This window comes from Condylostylus longicornis, unplaced genomic scaffold, assembly GCF_029603195.1.
Source record: "Condylostylus longicornis isolate FDR11 unplaced genomic scaffold, ASM2960319v2 ptg000031l, whole genome shotgun sequence".
NCBI classification, from domain to species: Eukaryota; Metazoa; Arthropoda; class Insecta; order Diptera; family Dolichopodidae; genus Condylostylus; species Condylostylus longicornis.
In genome coordinates, this window is record NW_026578000.1 from 8,882,501 (window position 1) to 8,903,563 (window position 21,063).

At 25.0% G+C, this 21,063-nt stretch overlaps 2 protein-coding genes across 12 annotated transcripts in view; one reads left to right on the forward strand and one right to left on the reverse strand.

Moving 5' to 3' along the window:
- LOC129608538 (vascular endothelial growth factor receptor kdr-like) overlaps window positions 1-9,540 on the forward strand; it is a 54,610-nt gene extending 45,070 nt beyond the window's left edge. For 5 of the 10 annotated variants that reach the window (XM_055520104.1, XM_055520100.1, XM_055520101.1 and 2 more), the window contains 14 exons: window positions 1-31; window positions 2,771-2,928; window positions 2,993-3,155; window positions 3,234-4,010; window positions 4,078-4,230; window positions 4,293-4,589; window positions 5,005-5,114; window positions 5,371-5,746; window positions 5,808-5,973; window positions 6,960-7,213; window positions 7,424-7,916; window positions 8,018-8,123; window positions 8,188-8,338; window positions 8,401-9,540. The exon at window positions 1-31 is cut by the window's left edge and continues 263 nt beyond it. In XM_055520104.1, the coding sequence (XP_055376079.1) occupies window positions 1-31; window positions 2,771-2,928; window positions 2,993-3,155; window positions 3,234-4,010; window positions 4,078-4,230; window positions 4,293-4,589; window positions 5,005-5,114; window positions 5,371-5,746; window positions 5,808-5,973; window positions 6,960-7,213; window positions 7,424-7,916; window positions 8,018-8,123; window positions 8,188-8,338; window positions 8,401-8,921 (3,756 nt within the window). In that variant the 3' untranslated portion in view covers window positions 8,922-9,540. The remainder of the gene's footprint in view (window positions 32-2,770; window positions 2,929-2,992; window positions 3,156-3,233; window positions 4,011-4,077; window positions 4,231-4,292; window positions 4,590-5,004; window positions 5,115-5,370; window positions 5,747-5,807; window positions 5,974-6,959; window positions 7,214-7,423; window positions 7,917-8,017; window positions 8,124-8,187; window positions 8,339-8,400) is intronic. The other 5 variants (XM_055520108.1, XM_055520109.1, XM_055520106.1 and 2 more) reach the window with 4 other exon arrangements.
- A 1,769-nt stretch (window positions 9,541-11,309) lies between these two features.
- LOC129608411 (galectin-4-like) lies at window positions 11,310-19,641 on the reverse strand. Of its 2 annotated transcripts, none has more exons than XM_055519899.1 (3): window positions 19,206-19,641; window positions 13,379-13,494; window positions 11,310-12,888 (listed from the first exon to the last, which is right to left on the reverse strand). In XM_055519899.1, the coding sequence occupies exons 1-3, from the start codon at window positions 19,551-19,553 to the stop codon at window positions 11,895-11,897; spliced, it is 1,458 nt and encodes a 485-aa protein (XP_055375874.1). In that variant the 5' UTR covers window positions 19,554-19,641; the 3' UTR covers window positions 11,310-11,894. The 2 variants fall into 2 exon arrangements, with proteins under 2 accessions (XP_055375874.1, XP_055375875.1); XM_055519900.1 differs by lacking the exon at window positions 19,206-19,641 and adding an exon at window positions 16,202-16,403.
- Window positions 19,642-21,063: the final 1,422 nt, after the last annotated feature.

The following is a 21,063-nucleotide window of genomic DNA, read 5'->3' on the forward strand; positions in this document are numbered from 1 at the left end:
AACCCATTTTCAACAGAAAGTTCATTCAAGTGTGAGTTCTTTTTTAGTTTAATTGATAACTAATTGGAAAAAATAAATTCATTAGCATTATTTTAAAAAAAAATTTAAATATGTTTTATTAATTTATTTTTTTTTCTATTTAAAATGCATTTTATAATTCATATGAAATGAAAAACATATATTTAAATCAGAAAAAAACCTGAAATTTTAATTGTAAAGAAATAGAAGAAATCTTTAAGACAGTAAATGTGTGCAAGCTGACTGCAAATGAGTGCTATTTGCTGCAATAGTAACATAACTCAAAAAATACGATTTCTGATTTATTTATGCAGATAAAAGAAAAGACAATGCACATAATCGTTTTGGAATAAGCACATAAAATATTTCCTTTTTTATGCAAAAATGCCAATTCTCTAGCTTGAAAATTTTTGTTTATAATAAATTATAAATTAATGCTAGAATAATAAAAGAAGATATTATATTAGAACTTTAAAATTAAGTTTTCACAAATCTGCAAATTTTGAGTTATGTCAATGTCGCAGCAAACGAGCGAAATATTTAGAAACACAAGCTTTGTGAGAAAAATTATGATAATGATATTTATTAGTATATTCAATGTACAAAGTATATGTATATGAAAATAATATTGCTCATAGACTCATGCAGTTGGGTATAGTCATAGTACATTTTAATTTGTGTTACTTCAGAATTAATTTTATTGTCCAAAAATGTCTGTTAGCAAAGTTTCTTACAAATGATGTAATTCATTTGCATTACGAGTAAAAAGTTATTCACAAACTATTTTTGTTCATTAAGTTTTTAGCACATTTAATTGCTCTAATCATTTGAACGAAAAAATTTAAGAATTTCAGTGAGTTTTTTTTTCTATATAATTATAACCTACAACAAAAGGTCTATATAGAAAGTTTTGAAATTATTTATAATTTCAAATATTATTTCAGGTTTGAATTATTATATATACTAAAAATTTGTTTATATCGCACTATTATACTATTATTAAATAGGCATTCCGTAATGCCTTGAAAAATCCAATAACATGGTATTTAACAGTTAAATTCAATTGTGTACATACCGCATTAACTCAGCAACTTTAAATGCAGCGATTGTCTGTTATCGCATATTCGCAAGCATAAGCATAAAATCTTATGCAGGTTCGTTTCAGAAAAACTTGTTCGTAATTGAATTAAATTTTACAACTTCAAAAATATACACATTTATATTAAATTAGATTTCATATGAAATATAAAAAAAATGTAATATTGCGAATTCATAACGCTTTGACTTTTCCACTATGATTTCCGTTATACATTATAAGAATATAAGCTTTCCTTTGTTTTTTTAATGCCGTTTCACTGAAAAATTATAAACTCATAAAAATTATAAATAAAAAATTACATTAAAATAATTTTAAAATCTAAAAATCAAATCACTATAAAGCTTTTATTATCAAACACCAATTTTCCAAAACTATTTTCAATTTTCTCTTTTTAAATCGTTTTTAAATATTGATTAACTTTTAATAACACATTTGCATCAATTTTGCATATTACGAATAAATTTTTTAAGATAAAAAAATATGGCATGATGCATAGTCAATTTATATTATTGATTACGTTCTTATAATAATAATTACGAAATAATAGTTAGTTTTTTTAAATTTCTTATAAAGAAAAAATAGCTACATATTTGTTTGCATCTTTTGTATTTCTTTATTTAAATTCTCAACAGTGAATACCATTAAAATCATATCTTGTATATATGTCTGTACATAATTATCATGAGCAATATAATTAATTATTTATTATTCACACCAAACGAGTTGACTATTAACATTTCGGCATAGCCGGGCAATATATGTAAGTAATTTTTAGTTTTGTTGGGCAAATGTGAATAATTTTAACGCTTAAATAGTAACTAAACTGCTACTCAAATGTTAAAATTAATCACATTTCCCGGTCAAAATTAGAATATGTTATTCAAAAAGTTAAAATATTTATAATAGTATACTAAAAGTTTTTATGCATTTCGGTTTGACCGTCTAAATTTTAGAATTACGTCAAATACTTTTGTAATTTTATCTTCTTCGATCAGTCAACCAGTTACGTTACTTTTCAACTAGCGATTAATGCAATCATTTTGTGTTATAATTATGTACTATTCTTCCTATTTATAAAGTACTATACTTGAAGAGTAGGACCTATTCTCATATGACTAACAGTTCTACTTAAAGTGCAGTTATGTATTCTAAATATTTATTTGGAAGGACTATGTAAATTCAAAATAATTGTAATTTTTTTCTTGTGTATGAGAATTTTCTAATATTATTATTAGGTATTTGTAAGTACGTTGTAAGCACTATTTTAATGTAATGTTACTTGTGTTCATTCTGTCTTTTAACAATCCTATGTAGATCTAAATTATGTAGTTCTCAAGGTATTTAATATAATTATGTATGTATTTTTATTCACATATGTACATACATATACCCAATTGTAAATATGAATTTTTTATGGCTTTGAAACTCTTACAAATGTGTTAAATTTGACAACTAATATTTTTGACATATTATGTAATGTGTGCAACTAATCTTAAGCTTAAAGTACTAACCAGCTTTTACTGCTTTTTTAAAAAAATTTAATAATATTAATAATTTTATATGCGCACTACACTTAAATGTATTTTTTAATTAGAAATTAACAAGTTATTTATTATTATTTCCCTTCTAAAACACTTTAAAACTTAAAAACAGCTGAACCACATATTGAACATGTTAGAATTATAAAAGAGCCCGAAAATAAGCATGTTATTGAAGGAGATAATTTTAATTTAACATGTGAAATTAAAAGAAGTCTTGGAACTCTGTTAAAAATTGATTGGGATCATAAAAATAAAGATAAAATACAAGCTGTAAGTATATTATAGTGTTTTAAAGTTGTAAAAAATATTAAATTAAAACGCTTCTACTTTTAAGGATGGCCGATGGTATGAAACTAGTGAAACCTTGGATAATTATTTTGTTCGAGTTACTTTGACTATTTATTCAGCAAATAAAAACACTGATACTGGAGAATACAAATGTTATGCATCCGATGTGAAAAAGCAAAAAGATACATCCACTGTAATAACTGTTTTGGGTAAGTTCAAGTACATTATAATGAAAAATCAAATATTGTATTGCCAAAACTAATAGTATATACTTTTTATACTTTAAGCTGTCAATGAAGATTATATTGAATTAGAAGAGCCAACAAAAACTTATAAAATTGAACAAAAACGTGGACAAAAAATCCGAATTGTAGTTAATTATAAGGGACATCCAAAACCAGAAATTGAATGGTTAAAGCCAGATCAAACAAAAATAACTTCAAGTGATAAATTGAAATTTGAAATCAATACTAATGAGGCGAAATCAGTTCTTAATATAAAAAATGCACAATTAACAGATAGCGGTAATTACACAGCACGTGCTTATAATGATAAAGGAAGCAAATCAGTTCAATTTCAAATTTTGATACGCAGTCAACCAATAACATATTTAGAGCCAGTACATTATGCAATGGTAAATGAATCAATTAAAATAGAATGTTTAGTTGATGCATTTCCTGAGCCAATAATTACATGGACCTTCATACCATGTAAAATTGAACCTAAGTGGCCTAATTGTGATGCAAGAATGTTAAAAAAATTGGAGAATGCTGAAACATTTCCACACTTAAGAAATTTAATTAGTTATAAAAGTACTTTGAATTTTATACCAGACAGTCCTGGAAAAGTTATGTGTTCAGCAAAAAATAAAATTAATGAAACAACAAAAGAAACTGAAATTCGTATCGGCGATATACCAGATCCAGTGTTTATTTTAAATCCAGGAGACGATACTAAAATTGCTGTAGGAGATCAAATAACATTAACATGCGCTGCATTGGCGTACAATTACAGTGATACAATCAATTGGTTTCTTGATGATCGGATGGTTGAAAATTCTAAAGGTAGATATAATTTTTTTCTTTGAATAATGTTAATTTATATTCCCACAAAAAATCCTTTTTTTTCTAGATGTTGAAGTTATTAAAGAAAGAACTTCTTATTCCTATAAAACAAATATTAATTTCAAAAGCATTGATCATAAAAATTCTGCAACTTATGAATGTAGAGCAATATCAATCGCAGATGACTTAGAAAATAAATTTACTGTAATTAATGTTTATGGTAAGGTGAAATATTCCTCTAAATAAAACACAATTTAAATATTGTAACGTTTTTAAATACAGATCCTGTCGACCCTATTCTTTCTGAAGACTCAATTAAAGATGGACTAGTTGTACTTAAGAAAATGGGAGAATCTGCTGAATTGAAATGTGACGTTACGGAATGTATTCCAATTCCAACTATTAATTGGTTTAAAGACAATGAACCAATTATTGAAGATGATAATATTGGCCTAGAAAATGGTAACACTACTTTAAGAATTCGCTTTGTTCGTTTACGAGATAGTGAAGGAATTTATAAATGTGTAATTTCGAATCGCTTACGAACAGTAGAGCGTTCAGCGGAAATCAAAGTTTCTGGTAAGTTTTTGGTTCCCAACTTTTAGTTACATAATATTGATTAAGATTATGGCAAGAGTCAATAAAATGTCTTCAGTGATAACCCTTTTAATGATCTAGTTTATCACGTAGAATGTTAATTTCTACTAGTGAGTAGTACTAATGTTATTTAAATATCTTAGAAATTATTATAAACAATGTTATAAATTAAAACATTTTCAATTTTCTATTTTAAAACCTTTTAGGTGATTCCAATTTAAAAAAAATCAATTAAGGATATCACGAAGATGTGAAACATTTAATCTTATCAAAAATTACTAATATTACATACATATACATACATTCATTCATTCATACAAAATAAACACATTAACGAATTAATTTTTGAATTATCAATAAGCCTAATTTTTTTTTTCTATCTCCATATTTGTTAAAGACGTTCCTGTTGGAATTCATGTTGGTTGGATTGCTGCAATTATCGTTTTCATTCTCATATTAATCATCTTCATAATTGTTTTATGTATTCGTGTTTACAAGGATGCTCAGGTAACTAAAATACTGCAAAAACACAAACAATTTGCGGAAAAACCTTAAGCAAAAATGCAACTAAATTTATAACCAAAGAAAGTTTTTTCATACATAAGTTTTGAGTAGATAATTTCATCCAGTTATTGGGTTTATACATATTATGTAAACCCCAATCTGAATAAACCATTTCACACTATATTCATAATAACTAATTATAAAAAAATATATTTTTCGTATCATGATTATTATTAAATAATAACTTAAAAACTCACAGATTCGTAAACAGTTAAAGGAGATCGGCATCGAAAATTTTGAAGAAGGCTGCGTTGGTCAAATTAACGAGTCAATGACATTAGATGAACAAGCTGAATTATTACCATATGATAAAAATCGATATGAATTTCCAAAAGAAAAAATTCATTTGGGTAAACAATTGGGTCAAGGAGCTTTTGGTGTAGTTCATAAAGCTGTATGTGATGGTATTCTTCCAGATGAAAAAGAGACAATTGTAGCTGTTAAAATGGTTAAAAAATCAGCTGATAATGAAGTTATTCGCGCCCTAGCATCTGAATTAAAAATTATGGTACATTTAGGACAACATCTTAATGTTGTAAATTTATTGGGAGCTGTAACAAAAAACATTTTTAAACGTAACCTATAATTATGAAGTTTATGTTTTAAATACAATAATAAATTATTTGTCTTTTTAAGGTGAGATGATGGTTATTGTTGAGTACTGCCGTTACGGAAATATTCAAAATTTCTTGTTAAAAAATCGTAAAAGATTTGTTAATCAAATTAATTTGGAAACCGATTTAATTGATCCAGCAATAACAAGTAATGATAAAAGGTTTTCAACCGATTACGAATATAATAGGTATAAAAATTTAATAACTTTATTGAATTTTTCCAAAAAATTTAATTGTTTCTTTATGAATTTTACTTACATAAGAATAATTTCATTTAATTACTGACATTCTATTGTATAAGTTGTATTTAGAGGTTACAGTTAATATACTTTAAAATAATATTATAGAAATGTAGACATTTGTACTAATCAAACAAAAATTTTTTGTTTCATATATTGCTCATTCTCACTCAAGCCTGTAATATTGATAATATTAAACCCTAAAAGTAGATATATTGAGAAATTAAAAAAATTTACTACTTCTTCTTTCCTTTAGCAAATGATTAATTCAAATAATAATTCATTTGATCTTATTTAAATATCTTCATTAAATATACAATATGTTCGCTGATTTATACAGAGAACGGACTTATAATATAAGGGAACGTTAACTCATAAAATAACATAAAAAAAAACTAATTAATCTAGTTTCTTATTTTTTAAACACATTTTGTACAATAATCTGTTTTAGGTGTGTTTTTGTTTAATATTGAAGAATGGAAATACAAAAATTTAGGTAGCTTCATCCGATATAAATTTACTAATTCCATTACCTGTGTATTTTAGATCTTAATATTCACAATTTCATAAATCAAGATCTTTAGTGTTTACCATAGTTTAATTATACTTTTATTTTTACTAAGTATATATATTACAACTGTAATTAATTAAATAATATTAAGCTTTTATTTCATTATTTTTTTTCATACAAAATCGTGACGTGTATTGGTGTTGGTGGCTAATTTAACAACTAAAATAATTGCTTTTGCCATATTTTTTCTTTTTCTTGTATTTTTTTTATAACTTTTGCTTTATCTACAATGGTGTTTACTAAATAAAAAAAAATAACAAAAATGGAAATGGTGTTAACTTTTGTTGTGGGTGGTTGCTTCGCGAATTTTATGCTAAATTATTTGAAATTTAATCACAAAAAAAAAAAACAAACTATAAAATAGTCAAGGACTAAGATATGTTCATCTTGTTTTTCCAAATCATAAACCGCGTAATCATAATAATAATAATAATAACAATAACATAAATAATAATACAACCTCGTCAACAACACAAAATAGCAGAAGGATATCCGAAAATGATCCTAGATCTGGTACTCGTCCAGGGCGACCAAATTCCCAAGGATATATTAGACAATCGGAATTATATTATGCAAGCGAAGTTGATAGTGCAATGACTCAACAAACCGTAGTCGATGGTAATTATTATTGCAGTTCATAAAAATATTTTATACTTTATTATACACACATTAATTTTAATTATGCTTGAAAACTGCATGATAAAGCTAGAAATATCAACATACCATTAGAAATAAAAATTAAATAAATATTCAGATTTATATTATTGTATTTGTAAAAATTAAATAAATTTATCATAATTATAAAAGTATGAATTGCAAATTTTGTAGGTGAAGAAATTCTTTCGAATAATTCTGTACAACCAATTTGGAGGAGTAATTATAAATCTGATTCAGCTACAGATCAATTAGAAATTACTACAAGCCATTTAGTTAGTTGGGCATTCCAAGTAGCACGCGGCATGGATTACTTAGCATCCAGAAAAGTGTTACATGGTGATTTAGCTGCAAGGAACATTTTATTATGTGAAGACAATATTGTGAAAATATGTGATTTTGGTTTAGCTCGAAGTGTAATTAAAAATGAAAATTATCAAAAAAGTGAAGAAGCAAGATTACCAGTGAAATGGTTAGCCTTAGAATCACTTGGCGAAAGAGTTTTCAGTACGAGATCTGATGTTTGGTCATTCGGTATTGTGCTTTGGGAATTTTTCTCTTTATCAAAAGTTCCATACCCAGGCATAGATGCAAATGGTGGAACATTATATGAAAAACTTAAAGATGGATACAGAATGGAAAAGCCTGCATATGCAAATCAGGAGTTGTGAGTATCACATATGAGAAACATATTTTTTAAAAAATTGCAAAAAAGAAAACATTTGATTACTTGTTAACTTATCACTATAATTTTTCTCTATTTTAAAGATATGAAATTATGTTAGAATGTTGGAGAGCAAATCCAGATTCTCGTCCACTATTTGATGAATTAGAAAGACGTTTTGGTAGAATGTTGGAAGAGGAAGTAACTAATGTAAGTTCGTTGAAATGGATCTATTCAGAAATTTTTATTAATTTTTCTTACATTTTTTTTGCAGCATTATATTGACCTCAATGAACATTATTTGCGTATTAACGAGGAATATCAAAAAACAAATCCGACTGACTGGATTGCTTTAATGGGATCTCCAACAGAAATAGCACCTCCAGTACCGCGATATGTAAACGAAAGTATCATTCCAGAAATAAGTAAGTTAAATGACTTGTGTTTTTTAAATTATATTCAACATTAATTTCAAAATTTTATTTAGAAATTGATAACACTGAAGATTATTTAAAAATGAGTCCAAAAACCGGTAAAGCAATTTTTTCACCACGACCTACTAGTGATGATTATGTTAAAGCTACTAATCAATTTGATTTTCCGGTGCCGTTATCACCAACAACATCGAATAATATAGATAGTCCAGTATTAAAAAATCGTAACAAAGAAAACATTATACCAGAGGAAATACCAATGTTAGCAAGACAATCATATTCAGATTCAGAGCCAGAACAAAGTCCTACAGCTAAAGATATAATTAAAAAATTTAATAGCTATAACAATACAAATAATAGTATTAATGTACAAAATAACAATATAAAAAATAGTAATAAGGTGGCACCTATAACAATAGCATCGCAACCACCATCGCTAAATAATGCACATCAAAAATTCATTAGCAACGATAATTATGTGAATGTTAAATCAAAAGCACCATTAGCCGGATCTGATGCATTTACAAACCCCAGTTATTTAATATTACAAAATGCCAATGAGAAAAAAAAATAATACGATTGAAACAAAATATCTTAGGACATAAATATTAAAATTTGAAATAATGGATAAGAAACACATATATATATATAGGTTTTTTAAACTCTAGTCTATATGTTAAAGTATATAAATAAGTATATTTGTATAAATATACATTATGTATATACATAATTATTATATAATTATAATTAAAATATAAGCTTCCAATTATTCACAAATAAAAGATTGTTTTTTCATATTATTTAAAGTTATAACTATAGATACATTTCTCATATTCATTTCCATTTTAACATTATAAATTATGTTTTATATGAACCTGCAACATAAATTGTAATCTTTCAGTGCTTTAAATTGTTATTAACTTTGAATTATCCACTTTGCTTATTTTTATTTTATTTTACTGTTAAACACTTTAAACCTAAAAATTTACATTTATTTAAAAAAACAAAAAAATATTGTTGTACAAAATTTATAATGAATTTAAAAAAATTAAATCAACAAAAAAAGTGGAAAAATTCAAATCAATTTATAGAATATAAAAAAATATAAAGAAAACTCAGTTTTTACAACTCGAAATATAAGTAGTTATTAAAAAAGAAAACATAAATTTAAAATAAAATATAAATGTGTAACTCATGTGCCTACCTACATTTTTAAATAATATTTTAATTAAAAGTAAGTAATTTTTAAGTTAAATAAATGTAGATATGTATATATATATACATATACTTGTATATAAATACAAATATTTTTTAATCTGAAATTTTCTTTTTATTTAAAAAAATTATAGCATAAAAAATGTATGGAACGACTTATTGTTTTTTATATTTTGCAGATAAAAATAAAATATTCTATTTATACTGTAAAGTAATGAATTAAAATCAATTTATACACATATAATAAGAATAAAATATTGCTGTACAAAAAATGTATATAAAAAATAAACAAAATTTATTGTTTTATTTTAGTCTCTTAATGTGAAATGTAAATTTCTCCAGCACAACAAAAACCTGCTATCAGCATGTTTTATCATTAAAATTAATTAAAATTAGGCTCTACTAGGAAAAAATACTTTATCTAGTTTCCTTTAAATCAACCCTTAAACTATGAGACATATTTCAACCCTTAAACTATGACCACTTATTAAGTTAGTTATCCCTGAATCCGTAATTGCAGTATAGAACATTAAAATACATTTAATTTTATGAATGTTAATTGCTGAACTGTTTAGCAATGCAATATGACAGCAATTTTGAAGTTGGAGTACATATATATAAGAAATTGTATAATTTTACAAGTATTATAATAAGTAGCAATTAAAATTAAATTTAGAAATATCACAATCAATGTGCTAGCTGCAATTATTACACCGAACTATTGTCTTCTAGTAATTGAAATATGCTATTGCTTGTAATACCTTTAAGATCATTCAAAACAGCAATAATTTTTCTTACTAAATAATATCATTAAAGTGAGAAAGAGATAATGATGCCTGGTTAAATAGGTCAACAATTGACTAGTCATTACTTTTTTAAATACATGCGGGTAAATTAAGTGACTGGCAAAACTTTTATTAAAAAACTCTTGCTATTTTTTGCAGTAATATTTTTTATAAAAAAAAGGGTTCAATAAAACCACATATAATTATAATATGTTTATATATCTTTTCTTTAATTATTTTAGTTCGGTTTTTTTTTGTTACATATTGTTAATTGTTTTATTTAAATGGAATAAGTATAACAATTTATTGTTAGTGTTATTACTTTCAAGTATTTAGTTTAGTTCATTTATCTATTTTAGGTATATATTATAAGACCTTTATACCGCAAAATAATTTTAAAACAATGAGATAAAATATTTAAAATTATATTATTTAAATAACAATATCACACAATGCTTGCTAAATAGTTTACAATATTATTCAAATTTTAAATATTTGATATACATTTTGAGTTTCTATTTTTAATTGAGATTCTAATTTTTATAAATTTTGTTTTTGAGAATAAGAAACGTAAATAATAAATTTTAAAATTTTATAATGTATTCATTTTGGTAAACTCTATTCGACTGTAGTTCGTTTTATAATTATATTAACAAATAATATTTTTGAAAAAATAATGATATGCCTTATTATATTCAAAAAAGTTGCGATTATGATAAAACAATAAAATTTTGGAAAATTGCATTTTTCCTAACAATAATCAAATTTATATTTTTAAATAATAAAGTATGTTTTAGAATCTTTAAGTTTATATGTATGCACATTTTCTATACAATATTTTTTTACTAAAATTATTTAATATATATATATATATACATATATACATATATACATATATATATATATATATATATATATATACATATATATATATATTAAATTATTACCAATTTTATAACCATATAAAAAGTTCAATGCACAATACACCGTTGAAGAGATAAGTTTTTCTTTGCTTTTATTGGTTAAACGACAAGATGTAAATAAAACTTTTTTTTATAAAAAATCAAAATTAGTGTCAGCATATGAAATTTTAGCAAATACTGATATTCATTCCATATATTATATGCACTTGTAGAAGTACTGAAATAAAAAATAATATTGTGCTTCTTGAAAAACATTTTTGATATTTAACCCGATATTTCTAAAATTGAGCAATTTCATTTACTTACATTATCTTTAAAAAAAATTGTTGTATACATTTTACTTTTATTACGTTAGACTGTTTTTAACAAAAAAAAATCGTTTAGCTAGTTATTTTTATAAGATTACTTGTACTTTAAAGTTAAATTTAAAATAAATAATTTATGAATGCTTCAAAAATTGCACATATATATTCATACAGATATAAAATAAAACTATCGATTTATAAAAAAAATGTATAGTTTTCATATATGACTACCTAAAAATTTTATTAACAATTTTAACGCAACTTTAAAAAAAAAGGACGTTTATATCAAAACTAAAAAGGACGTTTATATTGTGAAGTTTTAGACCCACTTTGTTTCGCCCTTGCTAACTGCATTATTAAAATTAATAGTTTCATGTGATTGACTATTCGTTGAGTTACCTTCTGTAACTAATGTGACATTCCAAATATGAACGTCACCCTGTATATAAATCGTATCAACTTTCCTTTCATCTGTTCTATGTTGATAATTGGCAATAAATTTTTCATTTAAATATACTTCATAGCAATTATCACCAGCAAATAAACCTAGACAAAAATCCCGGCCTGGAGCAAATTCACTTATAATTTCATTACGCTCCTCTTGATTCCATTTACCGTCAATCCATGAATTTTTGCAAATTATGTGTTTTAAATGCTTTCCGTCAACAGCAAATCTTGGATTAAAATGGAACGGTATTGTAGGATGTGGCCAGATATTGTGACCAGATTGTAAATTGATGAAAAACGAATGTGGTAAGATTTTAATTCTACCTTCGATATTTATTCGTTGCCCAATTTTGAAATTTTCTGGTAATTTCGCATAATATGGTAACTTTAAGCCCACTTTGTTTATATTTACTATTGACGCGTGTTCAGTTGTAGAAATCGTTAGATTATAGTTACCAGATTCCGCTTCTTCAGCATTTTCAATGCCTGAAATAATTTTTATTGTCTTTGGCATTGTTTCAAGTGTCCTTTTTGGATATTCTTTTTCAACAGTTCTTTCAAACTGAATGTCTTTTACATCACCTTTTACTTCAAGGCACTTAATATTTGTATAAGGTAAACGATGACGAAATGCAGCAAAGTGGTGCCCGTTGACCGATAATAGATACTCTTCTTCAGTTATTAAAATTTGTAATGTAAATGATTTACCGCGTTCCAAAACAAATGGCATTATCGAAGCAACTTCTTCTGTTGACCAAACATTTTTTATTTTACAATTCCTTACTATATAATTTTGTGGCAGTCTAGGATTAAAATGCAGTGCTATATCATGTGTTGGAGTATCCAATATTAAATTAATGGAAAATCTACGATTAAAAAACAATTTAAAATTACAAGTTTTTGAAATAGAAAATATGTTAAAAATTAATTTGAGCAAAAGAAAATCAAAATATGTCCCTCAGTTTTGTGTTTATTGAAAAAGAAAAAAAAAGCTAATACTTAGTAATAAAAATAAATTTATTTTTGAGCTTGAATAACACTCTTTCAGTCTTGTTTAAATAACTTTTTTCGAAAAATTTGTTTAAATCGCAAAACAATGAATCATACCTTTATTTGTTTATTAAAAATATGGTTTTTAACAATAAGTAGTTAGCAATGAAATAAGTGATTTCCATAAAAACAACATTATCTTTAGAAAAAAATTAATAAAGTGAACTAAATGGAAGAAAACAAGTAAGTGTTTCATGTGTCATGTGCATAATAATAGTATTTTTATATATAAATTACAATATAATTTTAACCATTTTTTGAATACTTTCTTTTTTTGCGAATAAAACATTAAAAAGTCGAACTTACCTTTCACAATTATGTAACGTTGTTCCAGATACTATAAAGCTGACACCTTCTTTTATTTCCCCTAATGAACTATTTTCGTATATCAATTCCGGATCATCATGATCAAAAAATGTTGACTGAAATAAGACAAAAACTTTAAATTATTAGTTCTATCGTTAACAAGAATATTATTTAGGTGTTATAAATGTAAAATAAACATGTTTATAACCCAAATTTTATTTTTTTGAAGAAGCAAGATATTATATTTTAGCGCAAAATTAAGGTAAGTGTAGCTAATACTGACAGTGGCGGTAATACTGACATATATGAGGTTTTTTATAATTATTAAGAGATTTTCTCTATACAACATATATATATATATTTATTTCTAGATTAATTCAAATTATCGCAATACTTCCTTTTATTTAGTTTTGAAATAACTCCAAAATATTGAACATAAATCAGTTTTGTTTCCATAGACATAGCAATGGTGGGTTGAATTGGAGAATTTCTTATACTTTTTGCTTAATTTTTCCGATTTTGTTTTTATTGCTTTTTGACTTATTTGAGGGTTAAAAATATATGTATTTATATTAAATTAAATATTTTGATTATTTTTTATCTTATTTTATAAGTAATTCGGAGTAAAAACATTAAATAAATAAGAATTTTAACAAATAATTTCTGTCAGTATTAGAAACATCTAAAATTCGACCATGCTTCTATTACTGACATATGTGTCAGTAATACGTCAAAAATCCGTATTTTTATAAATTACGTCATTTTTAAAATATTTAAATTTTTATTTTCGTATTTATTTAATTAAAATCGAATTTGAATTTTCTTTCTAATGTCCGAATTCTGACACTAAGAATTTACTACAGGTTCGGAGTATTTTACCTTTAAAAACTGGTGTCAGTAATACGATCTAAAGAGGGTCAATATTATGTACAAAATTATGTCAGTATAAAGTTTTAATTTTGATATTCATTTTAATTAATTAAAATAATTTCTTTATACTTTAAAATTGTTTAAACTATTTCAGTCAAATGAAAATCGATTACATTTGTGAAAATCTATATCTGACTACGACCTTTTTACCTTTTTAATAGTGATATTCGTCTAACAAATTGTGTGTCAATATTGTATACAATACTGTCAATAAAACAGTACAATTCGGTTTCTAAAAAAATGCTTTAAAATTACTGTAAACGTTAACGTCATAACAAATATCACAACGGAAATGGTTCTCTTTAAATAAGAAAAGTAGTCCTTTTTAATAACCCAAAATGTTGTTCTAAAAATTGAGAATGGGTTGCTTTCGTTACGTACTTAATACATAAATAGTCTTTGTTAAAGCAAAAAGCAGCTTTAGAATAGGCTTATTAGCAGCTTTAGAATATATTGATATGATTTCTTATAATTTCGTGTGATATGGTACATCATATTTTAAGTATTATTTATAAGAATACATTTGTAGCAAATATTACTTATAATACTTTATAAAACATTATGTAATTTCGAATTAGATTTTCATAAATATCTTTTAAAAATTTTTATTTATTCATTGTTGCATATTAAGACTACTAGCAAAAGTACATTCTACAGTAATAATAAATTCAAATCAGCTGAATTTCACATATTTTTACCTTTAATTCAATAAAAAATATGTTTTTTATTTTTGTTTGAATTATAATATGATAAATTTTTAATTTTTTTTTTAAATAAAATGAAATATCCGTAGAAATCCAAATTATTATTCCATTTTTATTGAATATTATCATTTTAATCGTTTTAACCATTATTCATATATAGAATATAGATTACAGCATATGAAATTACATTGTCAGTATTAGGAACACAAACTGTCAGTAATAGACACAAACATTTGCGGTTATGTCAATATTAGGAACATTTTTGCTTTTCATTTTTAATCGAAAAATTATGAATTAAAAAATATTTTGATTAAATAATTTTATAAAAAACATTATTCTCAATTATCCAAATTATTCAAAAAATCGGAAACACGATCATTTATTGTATCCCACATATAAAATATCTCACGCCAAAGTTGAATTTGTTGCGAAGTATGTCAGTAATAGGGACACTTACCTTACTTGAATTTACTGAGTATTTTGGGGTCTCGTATCTTAGTGGAATGCTATAAAAGCTTTGTATAAACCCTCATGAGAAAACAAATATTTTGTATTATGACAATGTTAAAAACTGGAAAGTCAGCTCTGTGATACCCGTGCGAATAAACGATTTTAAATGTCGGAGATAATTAACATACAGTTTCATACAACCTCTTGCTTTTTATATGACTAGTGACATATGAAATGGTTGGTAGTTAACGTATGAACCTATACAATATAAAAGACTTTCACTGAAAATAACGGCTGTATAATAAATTTTCTATGTTCAACATTATGGTTTGTAGCCTTAAAAATAGTTCCTTACAATTTATTTGCTTGTGCAAATTTTCAAAACTACGCGCTAAATGTTTTCTGACATATGACTAAATAACTTTTGGAGTTGTATGGCAGCTATCACAACTGCTGATCTCAACTAGTTTTAACCAATATAGCTGCCATTTTACCATTCTTTAAAAACTTTTTTTTAAAATACTATCTATAAAGATATCCACTTTGTTCTAAAAACAAAGACTTTAACATTTCGTCAAACAATTCATATGGCTTAAAAACCGTTTTCCATTTAAAAATTACCAATTTTAAAATAAAAATCTAAATTTTACTTTAAAATTCGTATAAGATCCTATTGTAGAATGTAAAAACTACATTCCTTTTCGTACACAGTACTGGTTATCTAATTTTTAATGCTTACCTCATTCAATCCGTTTTTGGTTGGTAATGAACAGCATAAAAAATAACTACAAAACTTTCGTACGCAGTTCATTTTTGAAATGAATTTTCATTTCAAAAATTATATTTTTTATAGTAATTTTATATAATATGCATTTAAAAATTAAATGCAAAATTAATAAATAAAATTATTTATTCCTTTAATAGAACACAAATTCTTAATTAATTAATAAGTAAATTTTAGAATCAGTACTATTATATTTTTATTTAAAATAACTGATTCTCAGTCTAGGAGAATTAAAAATATTTACTATGTAATTATTATTGATGCTTTGTTAATGTTGATCTTTTTTGTTATCATTATAAATTACAATTATTTACACATTTTAATAAATATATCATGCTTCTTGTTAAGAATCCGAATCTATTTCCATAAACATACATGTTTATTAGTAATTAAATTCTTAATAAATGATTTTTCTAAATTTTATTGTCGAAATTTTATTATCAATAAATGTTGCGTGTATAATTTACTGTTCCCGGACAATACGAATAAAATGTTTGTGAAAAGAAAAATAACTCTAATACTCGTATATACGTGAGCAAATACATGTGTTATATTTTATTATTATTGTTTTTCATCGTTTTTGAATTTTAGGTAATATTATTTACCATTAATTTTTATATTTAGCTACAATATTCACTTATGTATCTTTTAATAAAGTAATAAATAGAATTCATAATTTGTTATTAATTATTTGTATTGAAAATAAAAATCAAAAACAATTTGTCATCGATTATTTTAGGTACGGACCTACCAACAACACTATTGCAATATGGGGCCAAAATTTTTATATATATACATGTAAATATTAAATAGTAATTCTATAATATTAATTTACGAATTCGTATATGTATGTTACTAAATAGTATAAGTATGTAGATAGATAAAAAGCACTCACAGTTTTTTTTTTATAAAAATTAAATTTATGCAACGAGAATCACAGCCATGAAAAATTCGTACACAAAACTAATTAAATATATATTAATATGTAAAAATATACATAGGTTTTACTAATATGTATTTTCTTTACAAAAAGCGACACAATAAAATCAAAACATTTCCCTTCGACCAAATTGTTTATTTTGGACACCAATATTAGCTTTTCTGTATGAGTACAATATATTAATTACGGTAATGCAAACAATCGATATATAAAATCTTTTACATACTCTTTAGGTAGGTAGGTACAAAATATCTAAGAGCGACATTGAGTGTTATTTATATAATAGAATTTCCATATATGTATTATGCTTCTCATTTCTTGGCATTTTTTACACAGTCTATTTAATTCAATATTTTAAAAAGATTTCCTTGGTAGAGAGCCAAGTTTAATTTGTTGAAACCTAGTTTTCAACCATTATTTCATAAATTTTCAGAAGTTTTACATTACAAAATTATTATTAATAAAAATTTGTCATTTTTTCTCCACCTTTACATTTTCATGTGCATATGACTATACATACGCATTCATTTTTATATTTTTATATTATTTTGTGTATCGGTATTATGAAATAAATTTGGCCCCTTAATTCTATTGTAACTGAAGAAAATTAAATTAATTCTATTATACTTTTCTCACATAAATTATAAAAAAAAAATAACTCTAAATTTGCAATTAAAAACATTTATTGTTATTATTGTTAAAGTGTTATATTAAAAAATTTTTGAAATTTAATTGAATTAATTTTTTCTTCTATTTATTTTAAATCTATAAAGCGACGATTTTCTTGAGTACATCGTTTGTGTTTTAATCAAACGAGTATTTCGACTTTACTGAAAGAGAGATTACATAAATACGATTATAATAAATTGAAATTTTAAAAATTATAAATTAATATACACACATATGCACATATTTTGTACAAACGAAAAAAGGGGAAAATGTTGGAAAATTTTATTTTCAGCATTTTTACATTCTCATTTTTCTCTTTTACTACTTATTCGAAAGCCCTCTCGATTTTTACTTATTTATTCTTTGAATTCTATGATTAAAATTTTTTGAATAAAATTGATGATGGCAATATTTTTACCTTTTAATACAGAAGCTGCTGGTGGTACCTATCAATTTGAAAACTCAAGTTATAATCTTGAAGTTAAAAATTCTATTAAACTAAAATCCATATTATTCTTAATATCCTGTATTCCTGCCTATGCTATGTGAACATATTTCTAGAAATATATAAGGTTTTACTTTATGTAAATTGTTAGAATAATCCTTATCTTAAAAAAGTAATTTATTTACTGATGAACAGTAATTTCTCTTCTACTTCTTGAAAGTTTCTGCTTCAAATTTATCATTCTATGAATTTCGATTCTAGAAATTGTAAATATTTTCTGCGCATATTCTAAATTGAATACACCAAAATTTAAGATTCAAAAATAAAGTGATTATGTATTCAAAGAAATGTCTACACATTTGTAATCATTTTTTGAAAATGTAAACAAGTAGAACAAAATCAGATGAGATATTAGCAAATAAAATGATTCAAGTGCCAGAAGCAATAGATAAAAGAATAACCACAAATTCATATCATTCACATCCACAAATTCATATCATAACCACGAATTCCCATCAATTTCATATTTAAAACACATTATTCCAATTCTATCTGCTTACAAAATCTTATTAGGTAGGTATTTGCTTTATTGATCCAAACCTATTAAAATATCCATAATATCTGACTGAATCTAGTTTTGTTCACAAATATTGTTATTTCTTTATATGACCGCTAATAATATTATAAATTTTACTATAACAATCCATATTTTATAAAGCTTTGAAAATTGCAGTACAAATCTATGTATGTATATGTTGTTATAAAAATACCGACAAATAAATTTTCCGAATTTTTTACCACAACTCACTTTCTTGTAGAAGTTACTTTTTCAATTCCTGTTTTTCAAAAGTGGGATTAAATATATTTTAATATACAGATATACTTCTAAAAAAGAACCAATTTACCTTTCTGTCCCAACAACCGTCCACAGCTTCTTGACCGGAAATAACTTCAATGTCATCATAACTTTCAACTTCTCTTGCATATAATTGTTGATGTACATTTCTTTCATGCTCCAGAAACTCAAAAGCTTCTCTACCAGTTTCCATTATTCTGTGTTTTGGCACAAATTCTATTCTGTTAGATGTTTGAGTAATCCACAGTTCTTGACAATATCTGTCGAATAGCAAATTGTTTCTATTACGTTGGATCTGTTTTATGGCTTCCGAAATAGAAAAATTTTCATTAAAAACCGGACTTAAATAATAAAGATCTCGAATTGCACTGAAAGCTATTAATATCAAAGTTGCCATTTAAATAACTTTTTTCATGATTGTTTTTCTTCACTTTTTACTTATATCTTATTCGTCATCTGTTTTGTTTATTATCAAACTTTTAAAACGAAAAATTGTCGGCTGTCATGTCATTAACAATGCAATAAGTATTCAGGTAAACAATTAATGTTTATTAGAGGCGCAAGTCTATTAAGGAGATGCCATGATTGTACATATCTAGTGCTACTACTTGTATTATGTAGTACTATGTACTTGTATTATAAATATGTATAATTATTCATCAGGCGAAAAACATGCTTAGATCGTTATGTACGTTCTCGAAAAAAATTTCACGTTTCATTGAGTAATTACTTCATATACTGTTTTGTTATTTCAAATTTTTGCTGTTCATTAAATGATAACATTAATTCTATCGCGTTCGATTCTAAAGCCGGAACTTTCAGATTCAAAATTCTTGCTATCCAATCAAAACACGGTCTGATGAATATAAATCTGACCAGATTCAATGCCTGAAGTAAAAGAAGAAGTAGTCCATACCCATTAATTATGCTAATTTTTTAGTACATAACATATGTATGAAATGTGTTTTCATTTATTACAAAAGAAACTCTACGTATTAATTTCTAAAATCAGGGCTCTCATAATATAAATTTTTTTTTACTTAACAAAGATTTTTTTTTAAAAAAAAATTTTTTTTTACTTAACACGCTCTAACAACTAAGTAGACTTCTTCACTAAAATCAGTAAAATTGTCTCAGTAAAATATTAAGCTTTGTCTCATGAGTGCGTTTATCAAGATTAATTTAATTAACTGGTCAAGTTTTCCTAATTTTAGCATGTGTTATGACGTTATTAAAGAAAATAGCATAGTTCGATTGTAGATTTGTACAACGGGGCAACATTGCACCGCGATCATGTATAAGTATCTATTGTGCGTCCCCATCCAAGTGCGGGGCATGCCTTACAACACACGCTCAAGACCCACCCGTCTGATGAACTCAAGCAACTTAGCAAAGTTAGTTTTTTATCTAGTTATTAAGTTACTTATATATTTCACTCAATTTACTTATATTAAATTTTAACTGAGTTGTTTTTTAATTTTTGTCTCACGAAAGAACGCTTGATTAGATTCATAAACTGAGCTTGAAAATGAAAACGCTAGCAAGTTTTTAGTGAATTTTACACATACGATAAAGTTTAAGATTAAATCTAGGACAAAGTTTTACGACCGTTTATATATTTAAATAAAATTGTGTAATGGAGCTCGATTTTACGTCAAAATTTGCGATTCATTATCGCCAATTTAGTTTTAAAAATTTGACAGAAAATCTAATGTGAGTACACAGTTTTTTCTATTATTTGCCGTCAAACAAAGCCTGATGCCAAGCAGTGCTTACATATACCACTTACTGCAGACTCAGATTAAATTTTAAACATTGTCATCTATGTAAACAATGTGTCTTACTTCGTGAATTTGCTCCAGACTCCGATTATTTGCGTGCATGTGAAATGTTCTCGAATGGTAATG

Bases quoted from the DNA above. Each gene is read 5' to 3' on its own strand.
- LOC129608411 (XM_055519899.1), bottom strand. From the start codon at position 19,553: ATGGCAACTTTGATATTAATAGCTTTCAGTGCAATTCGAGATCTTTAT. The intron at 13,495-19,205 runs GTAAATTGGTTC...GTCTTATTTCAG, and splicing joins ACGGTTGTTGGGACAGAAAG to TCAACATTTTTTGATCATGA. The intron at 12,889-13,378 runs GTAAGTTCGACT...TTTTAATCGTAG, and splicing joins ACGTTACATAATTGTGAAAG to ATTTTCCATTAATTTAATAT.